General features: G+C 36.5%; 1 protein-coding gene across 3 annotated transcripts in view; it reads right to left on the minus strand.

Annotated features, from left to right (window-relative positions):
- The window catches only part of cacna1bb (calcium channel, voltage-dependent, N type, alpha 1B subunit, b), a 402,467-nt gene that overhangs the window by 93,920 nt on the left and 286,338 nt on the right, over positions 1 to 22,209 (minus strand). For all 3 annotated transcript variants that reach the window (XM_062031560.1, XM_062031561.1, XM_062031559.1), the window contains exons 26-27: positions 7,281 to 7,377; positions 1,793 to 1,953 (exon numbers count right to left, since the gene is read on the minus strand). In XM_062031560.1, coding sequence (XP_061887544.1) covers positions 1,793 to 1,953; positions 7,281 to 7,377 — 258 coding nt within the window. The remainder of the gene's footprint in view (positions 1 to 1,792; positions 1,954 to 7,280; positions 7,378 to 22,209) is intronic.

A 22,209-nucleotide genomic window follows, 5' to 3' on the forward strand; every position in this document is an offset into this window, starting at 1 on the left:
AATAGACTGCAAAGACAAGATACTTAATGTTCAAACTGGAAATCTTTGTTATTTTTTGCAAATATTAGCTCATTTGGAATTTGATGCCTGCAACATGTTTCAAAAAATCTGGCACAAGTGGCAAAAACGACTGAGAAAGTTGAGGAATGCTCATCAAATACTTATTTGGAACAACATCACAGGTGAACAGGCTAATTGGGAACAGGTGGGTGCCATGATTGGGTATAAAAGCAGCTTCCATGAAATGCTCAGTCATTCACAAACAAGGATGGGGCGAGGGTCACCACATTGTGAACAAATGCGTGAGCAAATTGTCGAACAGTTTAAGAACAACATTTCTCAACGAGCTATTGCAAATAATTTTGGGTTTTCACCATCCATGGTCCGTAATATTATCAAAAGGTTCAGAGAATCTGGAGAAATCACTGCACGTAAGCGATGATATTACAGACCTTCGATCCCTTAGGCTGTACTGCAACAAAAAGCGACATCAGTGTGTAAAGGATATCACCACATGGGCTCAGGAACACTTCAGAAAACCACTCTCAGTAACTACAGTTCGTCGCTACATCTGTAAGTGCAAGTTAAAACTATACTACGCATAGCGAAAGCCATTTATCAACAACACCCAGAAACACCGCCGGCATTGCTGGGCCCGAGTTCATCTAAGATGGACTGATGCAAAGCGGAAAAGTGTTCTGTGGTCTGACGAATCCACATTTTAAATTGTTTTTGGAAACTGGACGTCGTGTTCTCCAGACCAAAGAGTAAAAGAACCATCCGGATTGTTATAGGTGCAAAGTTCAAAAGCCAGCATTGGTGATAGTTTGGGGGTGTATTAGTGCCCAAGGCACGGGTAACTTGCACATCTGTGAAGGCACCACTAATTCTGAAAGGTACATACAGGTTTTGGAGCAACATATGTTGCCATCCAAGCAACGTTATCATGGACGCCCCTGCTTATTTCAGCAAAACAATGCCAAGCCACGTGTTACAACAGCGTGGCTTCATAGTAAAAGAGTGCGGGTACTAGACTGGCCTGCCTGTAGTCCAGACCTGTCTCCCATTGAAAATGTGTGGCGCATTATGAAGCCTAAAATACCACAACGGAGACTGTTGAACAACTTAAGCTGTACATCAATCAAGAATGGGAAATAATTCCACCTGAAAAGCTTCAAAAATTGGTCTCCTCAGTTCCCAAACGTTTACTGAGTGTTGTTAAAAGGAAAGGCCATGTAACACAGTGGTAAAAATGACCCTGTGACAACTTTTTTGCAATGTGTTGCTGCCATTAAATTCTAAGTTAATGATTATTTGCCAAAAAAAAAAAGTTTCTCAGTTTGAACATTAAATATTTTGTCTTTGCAGTCTATTCAATTGAATATAGGTTGACAATGATTTGCAAATCATTTTATTCTGTTTTTATTTACTAATTACACGACGTGCCAACTTAACTGGTTTTGGGTTTTGTAAAACACATGCAAACTTGATAGCACGCAAAGATGATCTGCTTAAATGAGCAAAATAGCGAGCACAATCTGTTAAGCGTGTTTGTCTTCATGTATATGCAAAATATTTGCTGATTATTACAACACAATATTGGAAGGAGGAGGTGCACACTTTGAGATGTCACAATTAACATTTTTGGCCTCTGATCCTGATCTGATTTTGAGTAGATGCATAGATGGATGGAGAATTGCATGGATGGATGGATGGACGGGTAAATAAATAGATATTAATTATGTTGATATGAAAAGTAGCACACAGAAAGTAGAGGAAGTAGAACATGTACCTGCAGTCTTTTTCTAAACCTTTGGACTCATCAGTGCAGTAGAAGAATTTTCCTTTAAAAAGCTGCACAGCGATGACGGCAAAGATGAACATGAAGAGCATGTAGACGATTAGGATGTTGAGGACATTCTTCAGGGAATTCACAACACAGTCAAACACCGCCTGGAAGAGAGACAACATGGCGGTGTTACGTAACAAAATACGTTAAATGACAAAACATGTGTTGCGTTACAAAACATGTTATATGTTTGGAACATTACAATACTTCTAAAAAGTAATTAGTTATACTTACTTGTTACTTTACCAATAAATTAATTGAATTAAAAATTGTATCAATCTTTAAAACATATAATAAATTACTAGGGAAAATAATTAATGTGTTACTTACTTAAAAAAAACTTAAAAAATTTGGCATATGCATTGAGAGACGTTTCATGAGAGCAGAGTGTGCGTGTTCGTGTGTTTGAGGGTGGGGGGCTTTAAAAGACGGTGCCTGTTGCCAAGTTACGTGCGGCCTGAGCCAGAGCGTACTTTAAGCAACATTTTAGGTCAGCTGTGTTTGTAGGCTAGGCAACGGCAGTTTGTGATGTCAGCTCTGTTGAAACTTTTCACTGGATTGTGTTAGCACTAGTTAATAAAGAGATTGAATGTGCTTCCAAGGTGGTCTTGTTTCCTTGTCAATATTTGTTGTTCATTAATTCCTTGTAGTAGTGGTAAAAGAAAATGTGTTGTTTGCTGTGTGATGTTGCCTCTTCACATTCAACATCAAGTTAATTTTAGTCTAATGCTGGTCGTTGCTTTCATTAGCAAAACGTTACTTCCTGCATTCAACTTGCCGTGCTTCTGACGCTGTCTTGTTGACATACAACCACATCATAAGTAGCTGGTCATGTTACACCAAACGCATCGATAACGGCGCTGTTACGTACGTAAAAGTAAAAGTAATTAATTCGTTATGACTAAAAAGAACCGTATTATGTAACGATGTTTTTTATACGTTACAAAACAATCGTTATGTAACAAAAATGTCTGATGTTACAAAACACGGGTAAGTTACAAAAACGTCCGACGTTACAAAAACGTCTGACGTTACAAAACACGGGTAAGTTAGGAAACATGCGTTAGGTCCAAAAACATGTTACCTTACAAATGTGTTATGTTAGAAACCTGTTACGCTTCAAAACATGTGTTGCATTACAAGACATGTTACTTCGCAAAACATGTTACTTTACAAAACACTTGATATGTTACAAAACATGTTATGTTACAAAAAGTGTTGCGTTTGGAAACATTACAAATGTGTGGTACGTTCAAAATCTCTTGCATTGCAAAATGTGTTAGTTACATAATACGTGTTATGTTACGAAAACGTCTGACGTTACAAAACACGGGTAAGTTAGGAAACATGCCTTAGGTCCAAAAACCTGTTACCTTACAAATGTGTTATGTTAGTTGCATTACAACACGTTACTTCGCAAAACATGTTACTTTACAAAACACTTGATATGTTACAAAACAGGTTATGTTATCAAATCTGATGTGTTCGGAAACATTACAAACACGTATTACGTTCAAAAAGTGTTGCATTCCAAAATGTGTTATGTTACAAAACATGCGTTACGTTACAAAAACGTCCGACGTTACAAAAACGTCTGACGTTACAAAACACGGGTAAGTTAGGAAACATGTGTTAGGTCCAAAAACATGTTACCTTACAAATGTGTTATGTTAGAAACCTGTTACGCTTCAAAACATGTGTTGCATTACAAGACATGTTACTTCGCAAAACATGTTACTTTACAAAACACTTGATATATTACAAAACATGTTATGTTACAAAAAGTGTTGCGTTTGGAAACATTACAAATGTGTGGTACGTTCAAAAACTCTTGCATTGTAAAATGTGTTAGTTACATAATACGTGTTATGTTACGAAAACGTCTGCCGTTACAAAACACGGGTAAGTTAGGAAACATGCCTTAGGTCCAAAAACCTGTTACCTTACAAATGTGTTATGTTAGTTGCATTACAACACGTTACTTCGCAAAACATGTTACTTTACAAAACACTTGATATGTTACAAAACAGGTTATGTTATCAAATCTGATGTGTTCGGAAACATTACAAACACGTATTACGTTCAAAAAGTGTTGCATTCCAAAATGTGTTATGTTACAAAACATGCGTTACGTTACAAAAATGTCCGACGTTACAAAAACGTTTGACGTTACAAAACACGGGTAAGTTAGGAAACATGTGTTAGGTCCAAAAACATGTTACCTTACAAATATGTTATGTTAGAAACCTGGCTCGTTTCAAAACATGTGTTGCATTACAAAACATGTTACTTCGCAAAACATGTTACTATACAAAACACTTGATATATTACAAAACACGTTATGTTACAAAAAGTGTTGCGTTTGGAAACATTACAAACGTGTAGTACGTTCAAAAACTCTTGCATTGCAAAATGTGTTAGTTACATAATACGTGTTATGTTACGAAAACATCTGACGTTACAAAACACGGGTAAGTTAGGAAACATGCGTTAGGTCCAAAAACATGTTACCTTACAAGCGTGTTATGTTAGAAACCTGTTACGTTTCAAAACATGTGTTGCATTACAACACGTTACTTCGCAAAACACTTGATATGTTACAAAACAGGTTATGTTATAAAATCTGATGTGTTCGGAAACATTACAAACACGTATTACGTTCAAAAAGTGTTGCATTCCAAAATGTGTTAGTTACATAGTATGTGTTATGTTACAAAACATGCGTTACGTTACAAAAACGTCTGACGTTACAAAACACGGGTGAGTTAGGAAACATGTGTTAGGTCCAAAAACATGTTACCTTACAAATATGTTATGTTATAAACCTGTCAAGTTTCAAAACGTGTTGCATTACAAAACATGTTATTTTGCAAAACATGTTACTATACAAAACACTTGATATATTACAAAACACGTTATGTTACAAAAAGTGTTGCGTTTGGAAACATTACAAATGTGTAGTACGTTCAAAAACTCTTGCATTGCAAAATGTGTTAGTTACATAATACGTGTTATGTTACGAAAACGTCTGACGTTACAAAACACGGGTAAGTTAGGAAACATGCGTTAGGTCCAAAAACATGTTACCTTACAAGTGTGTTATGTTAGAAACCTGTTACGTTTCAAAACATGTGTTGCATTACAACACGTTACTTCGCAAAACATGTTACTTTACAAAACACTTGATATATTACAAAACAGGTTATGTTATAAAATCTGATGCGTTCGGAAACGTTACAAACGTGTGTTACGTTCAAAAAGTGTTGCATTGCAAAATGTGTCAGTTACATAATATGTGTTATGTTACAAAACATGCATTACATTACAATTGTGTCTTACGTTAAAAAACATGCGTTACATTACAAGACGTGCTGGCTACAAAACATGCATTACGTCACAAAATGTGTTAAGATGTGTAGCGTTTCAAAGGTGTGTTATGTTTTAAAACATGTTGATATACAAAAAATATTACGTTACAAAATATGTGTTGTGTTAAAATACCTGTGTTACTTTAGAAAACATGTTACTTTACAAAACATGTATACAATGGAGTTTTGAGACAGCATAGCTGCATATACAGTGTGTAACAAATATATTGTGTATATATGTACTGTATGTACATGTAATCTCATTGTGATGTGTAAGTTTTTGCAATACACTGTAACTGTGTCATTAAAAAAATCCATCAATTATTGCTACTATTTGCACTTTTCCAGCATTTTCATTCTTGCTATTAGTGATAATTGTGATGCTATATCCACAATGGTGACCCAAATTACTGCATCATTAAGATAGTATTTACCATTGACGTTTTTAAAGCTGAAGGTATTCCAGTATACAGTATTGCCTTTACTGTACAGTATGTTCATATACAGCCAGCCTACTTTTTATAAGAGCCACTAGATGGCAGTAAAGACATGCCATCAAATCAGTGCCATTTGAGTACCCCAGGAAATACAGCATTACAGTACAATAGTACAGTATAACAGTGAAATATTTTTTTTTTTATTCAACCAACATGTCTTGCACTTTAATCTGATTGCATTTTCAATGAATATAATTCAAAATACAATTACAATAAGTAATTGCACTGAAGAAATAGCATTTGTTGCCTTCCTAAAATGAGAATTCACCATCAAATCTAACCAAATAAGTCACATGTGTTTTTTTCATATATGTGTTACGCCTTATCCCAAATACACTTTAATTTTACTTTCTAAAATGAATAAATAATAATAATTAGTCCTAGCTTTTACAAAAATGTGGAATATTTCACAAATCACAGGTCCACAGTAAGTTGTATCACACAGATGCTCGATATAAACTTTTATTAAACTTTTATATGTCTATATATTTGATAATATTTCAACCATGACAGGATAAAAAAAAAAAGTGTATTGCTCACATACTTTAGTGTTAGTTAAGCCACTGTAATGTGCTTACTGTGCTATTAGCATAAATGTAATATGTTGTGTATTTGCTAATAATATGCCAAAAACTCAGTCTGTTACTTTTAGTCTGTAACTCAAATGAGACATATTCGTCTTCACAGCAGGGGTGTCAAACTCATTTTAGATCGGGGGCCACATGGGGAAAAAATCTACTCCCAAGTGGGCCGGACTGGTAAAATCACAGCACGATAACTTAAAAATAAAGACAACTTCAAGATTGTTTTCTTTGTTTAAAAATAGAACAAGCACATTCGGAAATTGTACAAATCATACTGGTTTTTTTTTGTTTTTTTTACACTTACATGTTGCGGTTAATAGTATTCTATCTTTAATTGTCGCTATTTATATTTTCTGAATAAATTATGTGATAATGTTCATCAGTCAACTCATTGGTGTTAATTTTCAATCTATCAAAATAGAAATAAAATCGAATTACAGTATGTTATTTGTGTAGTTTGATAATTTTCCTCGACTGATGTCCTAACATCATGTGGTTTATTTTGTACATATGTAGCATCATCTACTAAGATACAAAGAATTGCTATTGTGACATCCAGTGGATACATTTAGAACAGCAGTTTCTTTCATTAAAAAAATTCAGGTTAATTTTTATACTTAGCAAACTCATCCCGCGGGCCTGATAAAACCTGTTTGCGGGCCTGATCTCAATTGACACCCCTGCTTTAGAACATTGTATGAAAATAAAATTACCTGAGATGGACAAATCCTCATTTGGAGCATTTCAAAAAGTGTATTGTCAGATTTAGACAGAAATGCAAGCTTATTTGAGTTACAACTGGCACCGTTTGGTGGAATGGTCCAGTAGTCTTACAGGATTTCTGTTGATTTGATCTTTAATTAAATCTTATCAAAACCCACAAATCCGAGATGTATCCGCACCACAATCTTGGGGTGCAAAACTGCCGCGTTTATTTCGTGCAAAAAAAAAATGATCCCGCTGAGTGATTGAATTACTGTACCTTCAGCTTGGGAAGACGTTTAATGGTCTTAAGTGGCCGCAAGACTCTGAGGACCCTCAGGGACTTAATGGTGTTGATGTCCTTGCCTTTTGTCCCTCTGTGGAGATTGAGAGGACAGTAAATCTCTGAGATGTACAGCGAGCCATAACCATTAAAACCTTTTACCCCACCATCCTCTAAGAATAGCCGGCTGCGGTAAACGCTCCACAGGGGGTAATCCTGTTTATGATCTGTTAGTAGTCCAATACATGCAAGCGAGGGTTATATCATGTTATTCTACAGAAACGTGATAACTTACAGCAAGATTTTAGTTCAGAAGTGGAAAATAAACTGTGTTGAAACGTGAGTATTGTAGCATAAAACTGGCTTCTGTAGAATAACATACAAATGTTTGAAAAAAAACTAACAAATGAGCCGTCAGCAAAGATAATAGCTTCTTTGCAGGAACCACAATCCCGAGTATTTAATGCTGCACCTTTAATGAACTGACAAGTGATGTTGATAAGATCATGTAGAGCTGAACCACCTCACGCAAACACTGATATTGGCCAAGGACACTTAGGGAGATCTTTAATTCAAGTTCCACAAGCACATATTGCTCTTGATGGAACTGTTTGATGAATATTGAAGTGCAACAAGCAGAAATTGGACATATTTGTTTGAGGCCCCTTCCACACTAAGCCGGATAAGGTTATCCAGGGTAAATAGAATAGAATAGAATAGAATAGAATGGACTTTATTGTCATTATATCTGCGTATAACGAGATTAAGGACTCCAATTTAAGGTGCGGTAGTGGGAACAAATATGGGGTAAAAATAAATTACACAAGAGGTAATAAAGAAGAAACTAACAATTGAAATAAACAGACTACTATCCAATAAAAATAATAAGCAATCCTGTACAATATACAAAACACTATAGAAATACAAAATACTGTACAATATACAGAACAAGACAAGAGTACCGGAGTAATAAATAACAATCAGTTATTTATCGAAGGGTAATATTGCACAGTAGGGTGTTCAGGTAGGATATGGTATAGGGGTGAATTATTATTATACGTTAGAGTTCAAGATAGTGACAGCTATGGGAAAGAAACTGTCTCTTATCTAAATCCCACCTAACCTTATCCTTGTCCACACACACACAATGGTCGTTTAAGACCCGCCCTCCGTCCGCCAGCCGCAACGCGACCTAGTACGCATGCGCGGAAAATGCGCACGTCATAGTCACCTCCAGTGTTGCTTTGTGTGCAAGTTCTTAAATTAAAGTTAACTTATCTGAACAATATCCAGTGTCGCGGTATTTCAATGAACTGGAATCCAGTGTGCTGCGGGGCCCTATTGTAGTGAATCACACCTGAGCCATCATAAATTAATCAAATCTTTAATGGACGTGTGAAAGTAAACAATGTGATAAAGAACATTTTACAACAATCAATCTAGGGATATAGATATCTGGTCAGGACACTCCTCACTCTTTTGCCTTCACCTTTATTGTCCATTTGTTTTTGTTGACGTTATATGCTCTGGACCTAGACGTTAAATCCGCGACATACAAACCCCGTTTCCATATGAGTTGGGAAATTGTGTTAGATGTAAATATAAACGGAATACAATGATTTGCAAATCCTTTTCAATCCATATTCAATTGAATGCAAGATATTTGATGTTCAAACTCATAAACTCTTTTTTTTTTTTTTTGCAAATAATAATTAACTTAGAATTTCATGGCTGCAACACGTGCCAAAGTAGTTGGGAAAGGGCATGTTCACCACTGTGTTACATGGCCTTTCCTTTTAACAACACTCAGTAAACGTTTGGGAACTGAGAAGATACATTTTTGAAGCTTCTCAGTTGGAATTATTTCCCATTCTTGCTTGATGTACAGCTTAAGTTGTTCAACAGTCCGGGGGTCTCCTTTGTGGTATTTTAGGCTTCATAATGCGCCACACATTTTCAATGGGAGACAGGTCTGGACTACAGGCAGGCCAGTCTAGTACCTGCACTCTTTTACTATGAAGCCACGTTGATGTAACACGTGGCTTGGCATTGTCTTGCTGAAATAAGCAGGGGCGGCCATGGTAACGTTGCTTGGATGGCAACATACGTTGCTCCAAAAACTAATACACCCCCATACCATCACAGATGCTGGCTTTTCAACTTTGCGCCTATAACAATCCGGATGGTTCTTTTCCTCTTTGGTCCGGAGGACACGACGTCCACAGTTTCCAAAAACAATTTGAAATGTGGACTCGTCAGACCACAGAACACTAATCCACTTTGTATCAGTCCAACTTAGATGAGCTCAGGCCCAGCGAAGCCGACGGCGTTTCTGGGTGTTGTTGATAAACGGTTTTCGCTTTGCATAGGAGAGTTCTAACTTGCACTTACAGACGTAGCGACCAACTGTAGTTACTGACAGTGGGTTTCTGAAGTGTGTCCCATGTGGTGATATCCTTTACACACTGATGTCGCTTGTTCATGCAGTACAGCCTGAGGGATCGAAGGTCACTGGCTTAGCTGCTTACGTGCAGTGATGTCTCCAGATTCTCTTAACCCGTTGATGATATTACGGACCGTAGATGGTGAAATCCCTAAATTCCTTGCAATAGCTGGTTGAGAAAGGTTTTTCTTAAACTGTTCAACAATTTGCTCACGCATTTGTTGACAAAGTGGTGACCCTCGCCCCATCCTTGTTTGTGAATGACTGAGCATTTCATGGAATCTACTTTTGTACCCAATCATGGCACCCACCTGTTCCCAACTAGCCTGTTCACCTGTGGGATGTTCCAAAAAAGTGTTTGATGAGCATTCCTCAACTTTATCAGTATTTATTGCCACCTTTCCCAACTTCTTTGTCACGTGTTGCTGGCATCAAATTCTAAAGTTAATGATTATTTGCAAAAAAAAAAAGTTTATCAGTTTGAACATCAAATATGTTGTCTTTGTAGCATATTCAACTGAATATGGGTTGAAAATTATTTGCAAATCATTGTATTCAGTTTATATTTACATCTAACACAATTTCCCAACTCATATGGAAACGGGGTTTGTACATGGCGGACAATAACTGACACAGTCTGCTTTGCCAGTCCAAAAGCAATCGCGGACAAAGATTTTCGCGAAGTAGAATCACAGCTGACCTGGACATTAGAAAGTTCTCTTGCCGTCTGAGAAGTGTTGTATCCCAAATAGCTGCAATCGCTTTCTCTTAAGGTATTCATGTGTGATTTCCACAAGCGTCTGTACAGACGGAAGGAGAAATACTCGCCTCCATATTTCCAGTGGGTAGCTCCGAGTTACGAAACCGGTTGATATGAAGATGGCTGTGGCGCGTTCTTTCTGACGTCACTTCCTGTGTGGGGCGCGGCCTTTCTGGCGACACTTCCTCTCCGAACTCAGTTTGTAAACGATCGATGAGTCCATACAGAGCAAAGAGCCGGATATTGAAGTATATATACATGGCACACTTACCCGTGTAAAAAATTATCCAAGGAGTGGGACCTTAAACGATGATTTAGTGTGGCTGACACGGGGCTTAGGCTAAATAATTATCCGTTTAAGGAATTATCCGGCTTAATGTAGACAGGGCCTGAGTCAGGGGTGTCCAAAACAAAAATCTAAGAAAACAGGGGCCACTTCAATACTATTTGAGCTTGATCTACTAAGATCCAAATAACAAGTACTAAATAGGTTGCACAAAGTATACTTGGCATGATGAGGGTGATCTACTAAAACTGTGAGTGCATTTGATAACAAGTACAAAAGTGGTGCAGACCACCCTGTTTATTTATTTTAGTTTTCATTTCGCTCTACATCCATGACATCACATGGTCCAAGCTGTGGTGTTTTTTTATTTGTTGACATGCTGCAGACAAGATCATATCTAACACCTTTTTTAGGCTGTACAGGACCTATTTTTTGTTTTTAGCAAACTAAAAGTACTCTCTGGGAGGCGCGGCGGTGATGTGATAATGACCAGGACAATGACCCCAAACACACGTCAAAAGTGGTAAAGGAATGGCTAAATCAGGCTGGAATGAAGGTTTTAGAATGGCTTTCCCAAAGTCCTGACTTAAACGTGTGGACAATGCTGAAGAAACAAGTCCATGTCAGAAAATCAACAAATGTAGCTGAATTGCACCAATTTTGTCAAAAGGAGTGGTCAAAAGTTCAACCGGAAGCTTGTGGATGGCTACCAAAAGCGCCTTATTGCAGTGAAACTTGCCAAGGGACATGTAACCAAATATTAACATTGCTGTATGTATACTTTTGACCCAGCAGATTTGCTCACATTTTCAGTAGACCCATAATAAATTCATAAAAGAACCAAACTTCATGAATGTTTTTTTGTGACAGACAAGTATGTGCTCCAATCACTCTATCACATAAAAATAAGAGTTGTAGAAATTATAGGAAACTCAAGACAGCCATGACATTATGTTCTTTACAAGTGTATGTAAACTTTTGACCACGACTGTATGTGTAAAATGTTTTCTTCCAAAATACTGAGTTATTGAAAAAAACTAAACTAAGACTGTACAGAGAATATTTATTCATTTCAAACATTTCAAATCCGATGTCATCCTGTTGACGGGAAAACACCCAAACCAACCTTGACAAAAGAATTTGTGACCTAGTTCTGGGTGCTGCTCAAACATGAGTAGACAGGGTAGACGGCTCAAAGGATGGTTCCGCTTGGTTACAGTCTAGCCAAAACGACATGCACCTCGCATGCTCACGTTACTCGACTACCTGGGCATGCAAGCTGAAAAGACAACGCCAGCTCTCGTTATTGAAGGACTTCAACCCAGCGAGATGGCAACCACAATTTCGTAATAGCGTTCAGAAGGTCAGCAGTGTTTGCTGAAAGAGTTCAGGGGGGTGCGTGAGGCCATTACCACTCAGTCGGAAAAGCCACTTTCTGAGAGTGGCAACAATTTCTGAGTTGACATCCACTCAGGGAAGCTTTCTTATACATTTTCTAAGAGGTAATTTCAATAATCGTTAATACAAATCAGGTTGGTCATGTATTGAGTGGGATTTTTAACATGTAATTATCCTCTGGAGCATTATTATTTGCTACTTACAATACAATTATCCCATAAGAACTGTCAGGATCCGTGGTCCGGATCATGTTTTGGTTAGTTATGTTCTGTTAGTTCCTGTTGTGTGCACTCCTGGGTTTATTTTGGTCACCATGGGGATTAATTGGGTTCACCTGCCTCTGGTTAGTGGTCCCACGCTCAGCTGCTGTCAACCACTAATCAGAGAGCTTTTTATTCACCTTGCTTGCCACGCTCAGGCTGGCTTCGTTCTGTCACGTCGGGGTCGCATCTTTATGCGGGGGTCGTTCTACCAGGAATGCAGACGGAAAACTCCGGACGAAAGCGTGATTTATGATAAAGGAATGATTTATTGTCCATAAATCATGCAAAATACAAGAATACCAAAAAGTGTTCTGATAGCATGGGAGCTATGGCGAAGCTTAGCACATGAACTAGAAGTCAAGAAAACAAGGAATACCCAACGTGGACTGAGCGTGGCGAGCAAGGTGAATAAAAAGCTCTCTGATTAGTGGTTGACAGCAGCTGAGCGTGGGACCACTAACCAGAGGCAGGTGAACCCAATTACTCCCCATGGTGACCAAAATAAACCCAGGAGTGCACACAACAGGAACTCAGGGAGTCCAAAACTAACAGAACATAACTGACCAAAACATGATCCGGACCACGGATCCTGACAAGAACCAACATATATAAAGTGTAACACAGTGGTTTTATTTTTAAAAAACACTGTTTTTAAGTCACATTGTTACTTATTGCCTGTGAATATTGCCGTTCATCGGGTCTTTGTATTCTCAGGGCGTTGAATTGATCGCAAGTAAACTGCTCAGTTTGTCTTTGAAGATGTTTTGCATCTCAGCAGGCTTCATCGGTTCATGCTCACAGATTTAGGTATGACAGATCAAGTCTTGAGATCTTGGTGCAGGGTCCATATTATCCCCGACAACAATGCTTTCGCTCTATTGTGCCACAAAAACGGCTGTTAAGACGCAAAGAAATGGGACGTCTGCCAGCACAACAGCGGATCGCTTGGGTAGAAACACCCTTGTTAGCATTGCAGTTTCGTGGCATAAATCGGCAGCTGCTAAGATGCAAAGCAGCGTGACCTCTGTCAGCAGAACAACAGTTACCAGGATGGAAACAAACCTTGTTAGCATTGCAGTATTAAGATGCAAAGGAGGATTCACCCTTGCTAAGGTCATATTCAGTTATATAAGAGCTCAAGGGGGCCAACTAGAACCTAAAATTGCTTAGTTCCTGTTGTTTGTTAAAGGTAAGCATTTTGAGTCTCTAAGGCAGAGGTTTCAAACCCCTGATCTGGCCCGCCACATCATCTAATGTGGCCCGCAAAAGCCTGTGTGGAGGGGGGCATGGCCTGCGGACCTGCAACGAAACGGGGTGTGCCAGGACCGGCTGTGAGATCAGCGACAGATGCGTAAATGGCCCACCTGGGCCTGCGTATCTAATCACCTGTCGCTCTGTTAAAAGGCAGCAGCCGGGGATGAGAGAGGTGTTGGAGTTGGAGCAAGAGCCGGAGACAGACAAGACAATTGCTGAAAAGCACAGAGACACTATATTTGAAAATAAAACAGTGTTGTAATCCTGATCCGGGCTGTCATGTCAGTGCTTGGTGGTCCGAGGAACCCCCTGGAGGAGAGAAACCGCCAACATTTGCAAATTGTCTGTCTCCAGTTCGCTCTCGCTCTTGCTCCAACACCTCTCTCCTCCCCGGCTGCTGCCTTTTAACAGAGCGACAGGTGATTAGATAAGCAGGCCCAGGTGGGCCATCTACGCACCTTTCGCTGATCTCGCAGCCGGTCCTGGCACACCCCGTTTTGTTGCAGGTCCGCAGGCCACGCCCCCCTCCACAGCCTGGAAACAATACGTGTCAATAAAGTACTTTAAAAGTATTTGTTGTTACATGCAAAAAAAATGCATGTAAAGCATTAAATTGCACATATTGTTATTCAATCATACATATGAAGTAACAAATTAAATGTTTATTTCCTAAAATAAAAATAGATGCTTAAATATCTGTATGTATCTGTAATAATACTGTGTTTCACATTAATAATGTCATAATGTGTATGAGTTTAGGTTGGAAAGTAGTTAATAATAATGAACTGTTAGTTTTGTGTTTCCTAATAATCTAACACATATTATATTATCATGCATTACACACTTTTTTTGTTGTAATAAAAATATATATCCGACTTATGATTTCAAAGTAAATTGACCATTAAATTGTACATTGTTTAAAAATAACTATATATTTGGGGAAAAAACCAAAACACTAGCTGCCCAGTCGCCAGAATTTTACCCTAAAAGAAAACAGTGGTAACATGTGTCTATTTAAAAACGCAACAACCTTAGATTTTACAGTAATCTGTCACTAGAATTTGACCCTAAAATATGCTGGTACCCTTTTTCCATTTACAGCAGGGGTGTCAAACTCATTCTAGATCGGGGGCCACATGGAGAAAAATCTACTCCCGAGTGGGCCGGACTGGTAAAATCACGGCACGATAACTTAAAAATAAAGAGAACTTCAGATTGTTTTCTTTGTTTAAAAATAAAACAAGCATATTCTGAAATTGTACAAAATCATAATGTTGTTTTTTTTTTTTTTTACAATTACATGTTGCAGTTTCTAAAATATATACTTTCTCATTATTCATTTTTTCTGAATAAATTATGTGATAATTTCATCAGTCAATTTATTGGTGTTAATTTTCAATTTATCAAGATAAAAATAATATATATCAAAATCAAATTACAGGATATTATTTATGTAGTTTGAACATTTTCCTTGACTGATGTACTAACATCATGTGGTTTATTTTGTACATAAGTAGCATCATCTACAAAGATACAAAGCATTGCTATTGCGACATCCAGTGGACACATTTAGAACAGCTGTTTCTTTCACTCAAAAAATTCAGGTTCATTTTTATACTTAGCAAACTCATCGCGTGGGACGGATAAAACCTGTTTGCGGGCCTGATCCGGCCCTAGGGCCGTAAGTTTGACACCCCTGATTTACAGTATTATGCTGTTAAAAAAACGACAACAAAAAAAACGGTAAATTCTACGATAAAATTCTGACTGAGCTGCCGGTCTACATTTTTTTTTTTTACAAAGTACGAAAAACATATACTGACCAATTGCATAAGAAAGTGCGTAATAATATCATCCTTATTTATTCGTATTTATTTATTACTCACTATTAAAATCGTCCCTCTGAGAGTAGCCATAACTGCGATGTGGCCCCTCAATGAAAATGAGTTAGACACCCCTGCTCTAACGGATGGGTGAAAGGACAGTGTTGTATGTGGAAGATAGGTGGTGTCGCAGACCCCCCTCCTCTGTTCAGGGATGGTTCTTCCAACCTTTCTTACCACCACCTTCCCTGTCCATAATATCCAAAGAACAGAGTCAAGAATGCTGTTTCTCTTAGAGGTGAGTCATGACATCTTTGGTTTCAGTTGGCTACTTGACTATTGATGCAACTAAATAGTACGCTGACAAGGGTGAATCCATCCCCCATTACCCAAATCCTTTAAATCCTGCACCAAAACACTAAGACTAGATCTGTCCAGTCTAAGTCTGTAAGTTTAACGTGATGAAGCCTGCGTGGAACTTCTTCTAAGACAACCTGAACAGTCCATTTGTGATCAATCGAATGTCCGAAGAATTGTTGGGTATTTGGCACTCTTGACATTTTTTAACACCTAATATTGCAATTGCACTTTGAATTGAACAGAAGAACATAATTTTCATATTCCTTTTTAAAATGATTGAAACAGTGGAATTGAGTGGCTTTTTATAGCAATTTTAAAGCTGGAAGTAGTGGCGTGTTATCTATGAGTTGATAAAAATGTTTTATCAAGAACAGTTCAATTGTAATAATAATAATCATAATAATAATAATGATAATAACATAATAGTAATAATAATAATAATATTGGCACTAGCGATTGTACCTTTCATACTTTTCAATTCCAGGTACCTACGAATCGATACCGGTACTTAACGGTACCAAGTGTTGGTATTTGTGTGTGTGTTCATGTGTTAACAAATGGTAATTAGTTTGACATTAAAATTAAATCTGTTAAATATCACATTTAACAGTGAGCTGATGGAATATGCCTGTTTGTAGCTGGACGTGATGTCAGGTGCAAAAAAGCTATCAAAATATAGTTCCGTTTAATTTCACCTGAATCGGTACCCAGTAGTATTGAAGTACTGAATTCAATTCCCATACCTAATTGACACCCTATTAAAGTAGTCCAAGTGCTAATTGCAAATGCTTTTGACACATGACAACTTAAAGAGCAAAACGCCAAAGGATTTGAATTAAAGCTATTAGTAGTTTTTTGCTTTTGTTTACTTATTTTGTAATTATTATTATTATTATTTAACAATAGTATGTAATATTAATAATTGCATTATTTTGTTGAATTGTTTGTTTAACAGTATGTGGCGTATATCTGCAAAATTATCCCAGTATGCTAAAAGTTAACATGCTTAAAGTTACAACATATTTTTGCATACTTAGTAAATTGTTTAAAAAACTAGCAGGCTAATGTTAACTTACGGTGCATACCTACTAAATTAGTTATAAAGGTAGCAGGCTAATGTTAGCATACTAATACTACTACTAATTTGCTAACCAAGTACCAAACTATATGACTCTAAGCTACATGCTAGTGTTAAAATTAGCATGTTAGCAATTGACTAACATTTTTAAGGAGCATTTTGACTTCGGGATGGTGTGAATCAGTTGTAAAGTAGTGAAGTAGTAACACTTTTTGGTATGAAATAAGTGTTATGGAAAAGTCGGAAATTCTGAGAAATCAGGAAATTTTAGATAACCTAAATGTGTATTTTTATGGTGGAAAGGTTGAAATTGAATACGAAATGTGTGATGGGTTGTCGTCGAAAGAAAAACAAAGGGTTGAAACAGTGGTCTTTAAAACTATGAATTCCCGGAAAAGTGGGAATTTTTGGAACTTTAAAAAAAAATAATTACCGGATTTTCCAAACTATAAGATGCTACTTTTTTTTTCCAATGCACTGACCCCTGCGGCTTAAAAAACGGTGCAGCTAATTTATGGATTTTTCTTTGCTACCGGTACTTAACGGTAGCAATTTTTTGTATTTGTGTGTGTGTGTTCACGTGTTCATAAATGTTAATTAGTTTGACATTAACATTTAGAGTAGTTTTAAAGTAGTAGAATTGCTAACTGCAAATGCTTTGACACATGACAACTCATGGGGCAAAACGCCAAAGGATTTGAATTCAAGCTATTAGCAGTTTCTGCTTGTGTTTACCTATTTTGCAATGATTATTTAACAATAGTATGTAATGTTAATAATTGCAGTATTTTGTTGAATTGTTTGTTTATAAAAATGTGTTTTTCGTTTGCCTGAAATCTTTGTCCTGTGTTTTATTTGGATTTTAATCCTGATCAACATTTTAAAGGTGAAAATCATAAACTCAGTTGAGTGATCTTTCAAATTGTTCAGGCGATATCGCCGATACTAGTCACTTGACGATCACACCAAAACTTGTTTTATCGGTAGTTTATTCATACTTTGTTCATTTTATTCTATTTATTATTTGTGGTTTAGCTGCTATTGTCACTGTCTTTAATACTGATTAATACACCATATATACTGTGTTCCTTCTATTGGAACCTTCATTTCCCCAAGGGCACACTTCCAGGGGATCAATAAAGTTCGATCTAATCTAAAACGTTTCCGGTGTGTCACTTCAAGGATTCATGAGGTCTAGTCATGCACAAAGCAGTAAAGGAAGCATTTAAAAAGGTTATGTTCTTATGGGATATACACATGTTAAAACGTAACCAATATTTAATGCGGAAATTGATAATTAACATAATGATGTGCATTTGCTATTCAGTTTTTTATGCATTGTAGCATAATTCATATTTGACCAAGTTCAGTAATTATAATATGAAGACATGCCCTAATTTTGTATTCTGCACCACTAACGACTGCATGTTGATCTTCTGAAAGCTTTTGCAATGGAGTTCCCAATATTGTCTTCTTATCCAGCTGTCCCAATATTGGGACGGGGTGCTACTTTTCTACCAGGGAAGATGGGAAACACACGGTCATATCCCGAGCACCTTTGGACGGAGGTCAACAAACGTGTCTAAATAGGTTGATAAGAGAAGCTTTTCTTCGGCTTCACATGTGGGAATGATGGGGGGAAAGAGTGTGATCAGGCAAAAGGGAGATAAGGACAGTTCCCACCTGGCCACGCTTTGTTGCGATCTGATTAGAAAAAGCAATGATAAGCAGACAAACACACAGAATGCGTTAACACAAAAGCCAAAGTATAGCAAGTGGATACAACTCGGCAACATAGTTTGAGTGGACCTTGTTTAGGTGTGGAGATACAAGTGGTGTGTCAAACTTTGAAAAAGTATGTCCGGGATTTTTTAAATGACAAAAATATAGTGATTTAAAAAACAGCGACAAACTGTAAGAAGATGAGTACGATTACGGATGTAGACTACATCAGGTGTCTGAAAATTACATTTGTCCAAAATATAAACAAAACATACATAAACATGATATAATTATCATGAGGAAAATATAGAAGTTTTCATAAAAACTAACCAAATTGCCTTTAGGAATGAAGCAATACCGTATTTTTCGGATTATAAATCGCTCCGGAGTATAAGTCGCACCGGCCGAAATGCATAATAAAGAAGGAAAAAAACATATATAAGTCGCACTGGAGTATAAGTCGCATTTTTGGGGGAAATGTATTTGATAAAATCCAACACCAAGAATAGACATTTGAAAGGCAATTTAAAATAAATAAAGAATAGTGAACAACAGGCTGAATAAGTGTACGTTATATGACGCATAAATAACCAACTGAGAACGTGCCTGGTATGTTAACGTAACATATTATGGTAAGAGTCATTCAAATAACTATAACGTATAGAACATGCTATACGTTTACCAAACAATCTGTCACTCCTAATCGCTAAATCCCATGAAATCTTATACGTCTAGTCTCTTACGTGAATGAGCTAAATAATATTATTTGATATTTTACGGTAATGTGTTAATAATTTCACACATTAGACGCTCCTGAGTATAAGTCACACTTACTATGAAAAAAACTGCGACTTATAGTCCAAAAAATACGGTATATAAGTCGCACTAGAGTATAAGTCGCATTTTTTGGGGAAATTTATTTGATAAAATCCAACACCAAGAATAGACATTTGAAAGGCAATTTAAAATAAATAAAGAATAGTGAACAACAGGCTGAATAAGTGTACGTTATATGACGCATAAATAACCAACTGAGAACGTGCTGATATACGCCTAGTCTCTTACGTGAATGAGATAAATAATACTATTTGATATTTTACGGTAATGTGTTAATAATTTCACACATAAGTCGCTCCAGAGTATAAATCGTATAAAACTATGAAAAAAACTGCGACTTATAATCTGAAAAATACGGTATATGACTTTTGGCTGTCCACAAACAAAATGAGCAAAAAAGATAGCATCCTCACAATTAGCATTCGTCAAGTAACCAAATATTTACCCACAGTCTGTGGCGTATACCTGCAAAATTACCCCAGTATGCTAAAAGTTAACATGCTTAAAGTCACAACATATTTGACTCTGGGGTGCACACTTAGTAATTGTTTACATAGTTAGCAGGCTAATGTGAACATACGGTGCATACCTACTAAATTAGCTATAATGCTAGCAGGCTAATGTTAGCATACTAATACTACTACCGTATTTTTCGGACTATAAGTCGCAGTTTTTTTCAAAGTTGCGACTTATACTCAGGAGCGACTTATGTTTATTATTAACACATTACCGTAAAATATCAAATAATATTATTTAGCTCATTCACGTAAGAGACTAGATGTATAAGATTTCATGGGATTTAGAGATTAGGAGTGACAGATTGTTTGGTAAACGTATAGCATGTTCTATATGTTATAGTTATTTGAATGACTCTTACCATAATATGTTACGTTAACATACCAGGCACGTTCTCAGTTGGTTATTTATGCCTCATATAACGTACACTTATTCAGCCTGTTGTTCACTATTCTTCATTTATTTTAAATTGCCTTTCAAATGTCTATTCTTGGTGTTGGGTTTTATCAAATAAATTTCCCCCAAAAATGTGACTTATACTCCAGTGCGACTTATATATGTTTTTTCCCTTCTTTGTTATGCATTTTCGGCCGGTGCGACTTATACTCCGAAAAATACGGTATTTATGTATTTAATATTTCTTTGCTCACTATGGTATCGTATTTATGTATTATTTGTTTGTTCACTGTTCTGTTACAGAGAACAAGGAAATTGGATAAAATTGCTACGGTATGAAAAGGGGTAGGATTAAATAAGCTCTGCTTCTTCCTACTCCTTTTCGGACGTGCTGTAATAAAACAACTGGAATTGTGTGGTGCATGACATTGTATCGTATGCATGTTTGAAATAAACTGAAACTGAACTGAACTGAACTGAACTGAAGTCAGCGTGCTAGCAATGGACTAACGTTCATAAGGAGCATTTTGACTTCGGAATTGTGTGAATCGGTTGTAAAGTAGTGAAGTGGTAACAATTTTTGATAGAGAATAAGTGTTATGGAAAAGTCGGAAATTCGGGAAAATCAGGACATTTTGGGGCATTAAAAATAAATAACCTAAATGTCTTGAATAAGTAGAATTTTTTAAATTTTAAAAGTATGAATTCCTGGAAAAGGGGGAATTTCTGGAACTTTAAAAAAAATAATTTCCGAACTATAAGCTGCTACTTTTTGTCCAATGCTTTGAACCCTGCGGATTACAAAACGGTGCGGCTAATTTATGAAATTTTCTTTGCTAACTGCCATGATGTTTTGTATTCAACAAATACTTTTCATATTACACCGACAGCGACACTGAAAAGGTGAGTTATTGTTTGTGCTGTGGCGCCATCTTTTGGACAAGTTTGCTCAATGCAGGCGCTGCAGGTTGAAAATGTACTTCCTGTTTCATGCCTTTAACTGGAAGTAAAACCGTTGATAGCGTTTCTGCTCGAAAGGATTCTTCATTTATGTTTTTAAGTTTAACAATATAACTAAAACAATTCATATTTACTGAACCATCCCATGTGTGATCTCTGTAGGAGTGTTTTAATACTTATTTGTAGTTGCTATTGTAATGTAATCAAGCTAGTGTTGTTAGCATTAGCGAATATGCTTACATGTTTACAAGTGTCTATGTTAATAATATTCACTTACAATGGCATTATTATCTAGCCGGAGGTGTTCTCGCTATTTATTTTTTGCTCTGAAAAATGTTACTGTGCGGAAGTTGCAAACAGCACTTTTAAGGTATGTAAATAAACATCTACAAAATATTTTGTATCGGTACATATCTGCAGGTTATAGTCCGGTCTGGATAATAATAATAATAATAATAATAATAATAATAATAATAATAATAATAATAAATAATAATAATAATAGTAATATAATGAATATAATAAATATAATAAATACAATAAATATAATAAATATAATAAATGTAATACATATAATAAATATAATAAATACAATAAATAATATTAATAATAATAATAATAATAATAAATAATAATACATAATAATAAAATAGATTATTTACTTCTAAAATTTGGTGGGTGCGGCTTAAATACAACTGCGCTCTATAGCCGGTAAAATACGGTAGTTGGAATTTCAAGGACGAGTGGAATGTGTTGATGGTGGAATGTTTTAATGGTGGAATGTTTTGACTCAATTGAGAATCGGGAAATGTCGATGTTTCATTTTGAAT

The sequence above is a fragment of the Entelurus aequoreus genome, linkage group LG21, assembly GCF_033978785.1.
Source record: "Entelurus aequoreus isolate RoL-2023_Sb linkage group LG21, RoL_Eaeq_v1.1, whole genome shotgun sequence".
In the NCBI taxonomy this organism is placed as follows: domain Eukaryota; kingdom Metazoa; phylum Chordata; class Actinopteri; order Syngnathiformes; family Syngnathidae; genus Entelurus; species Entelurus aequoreus.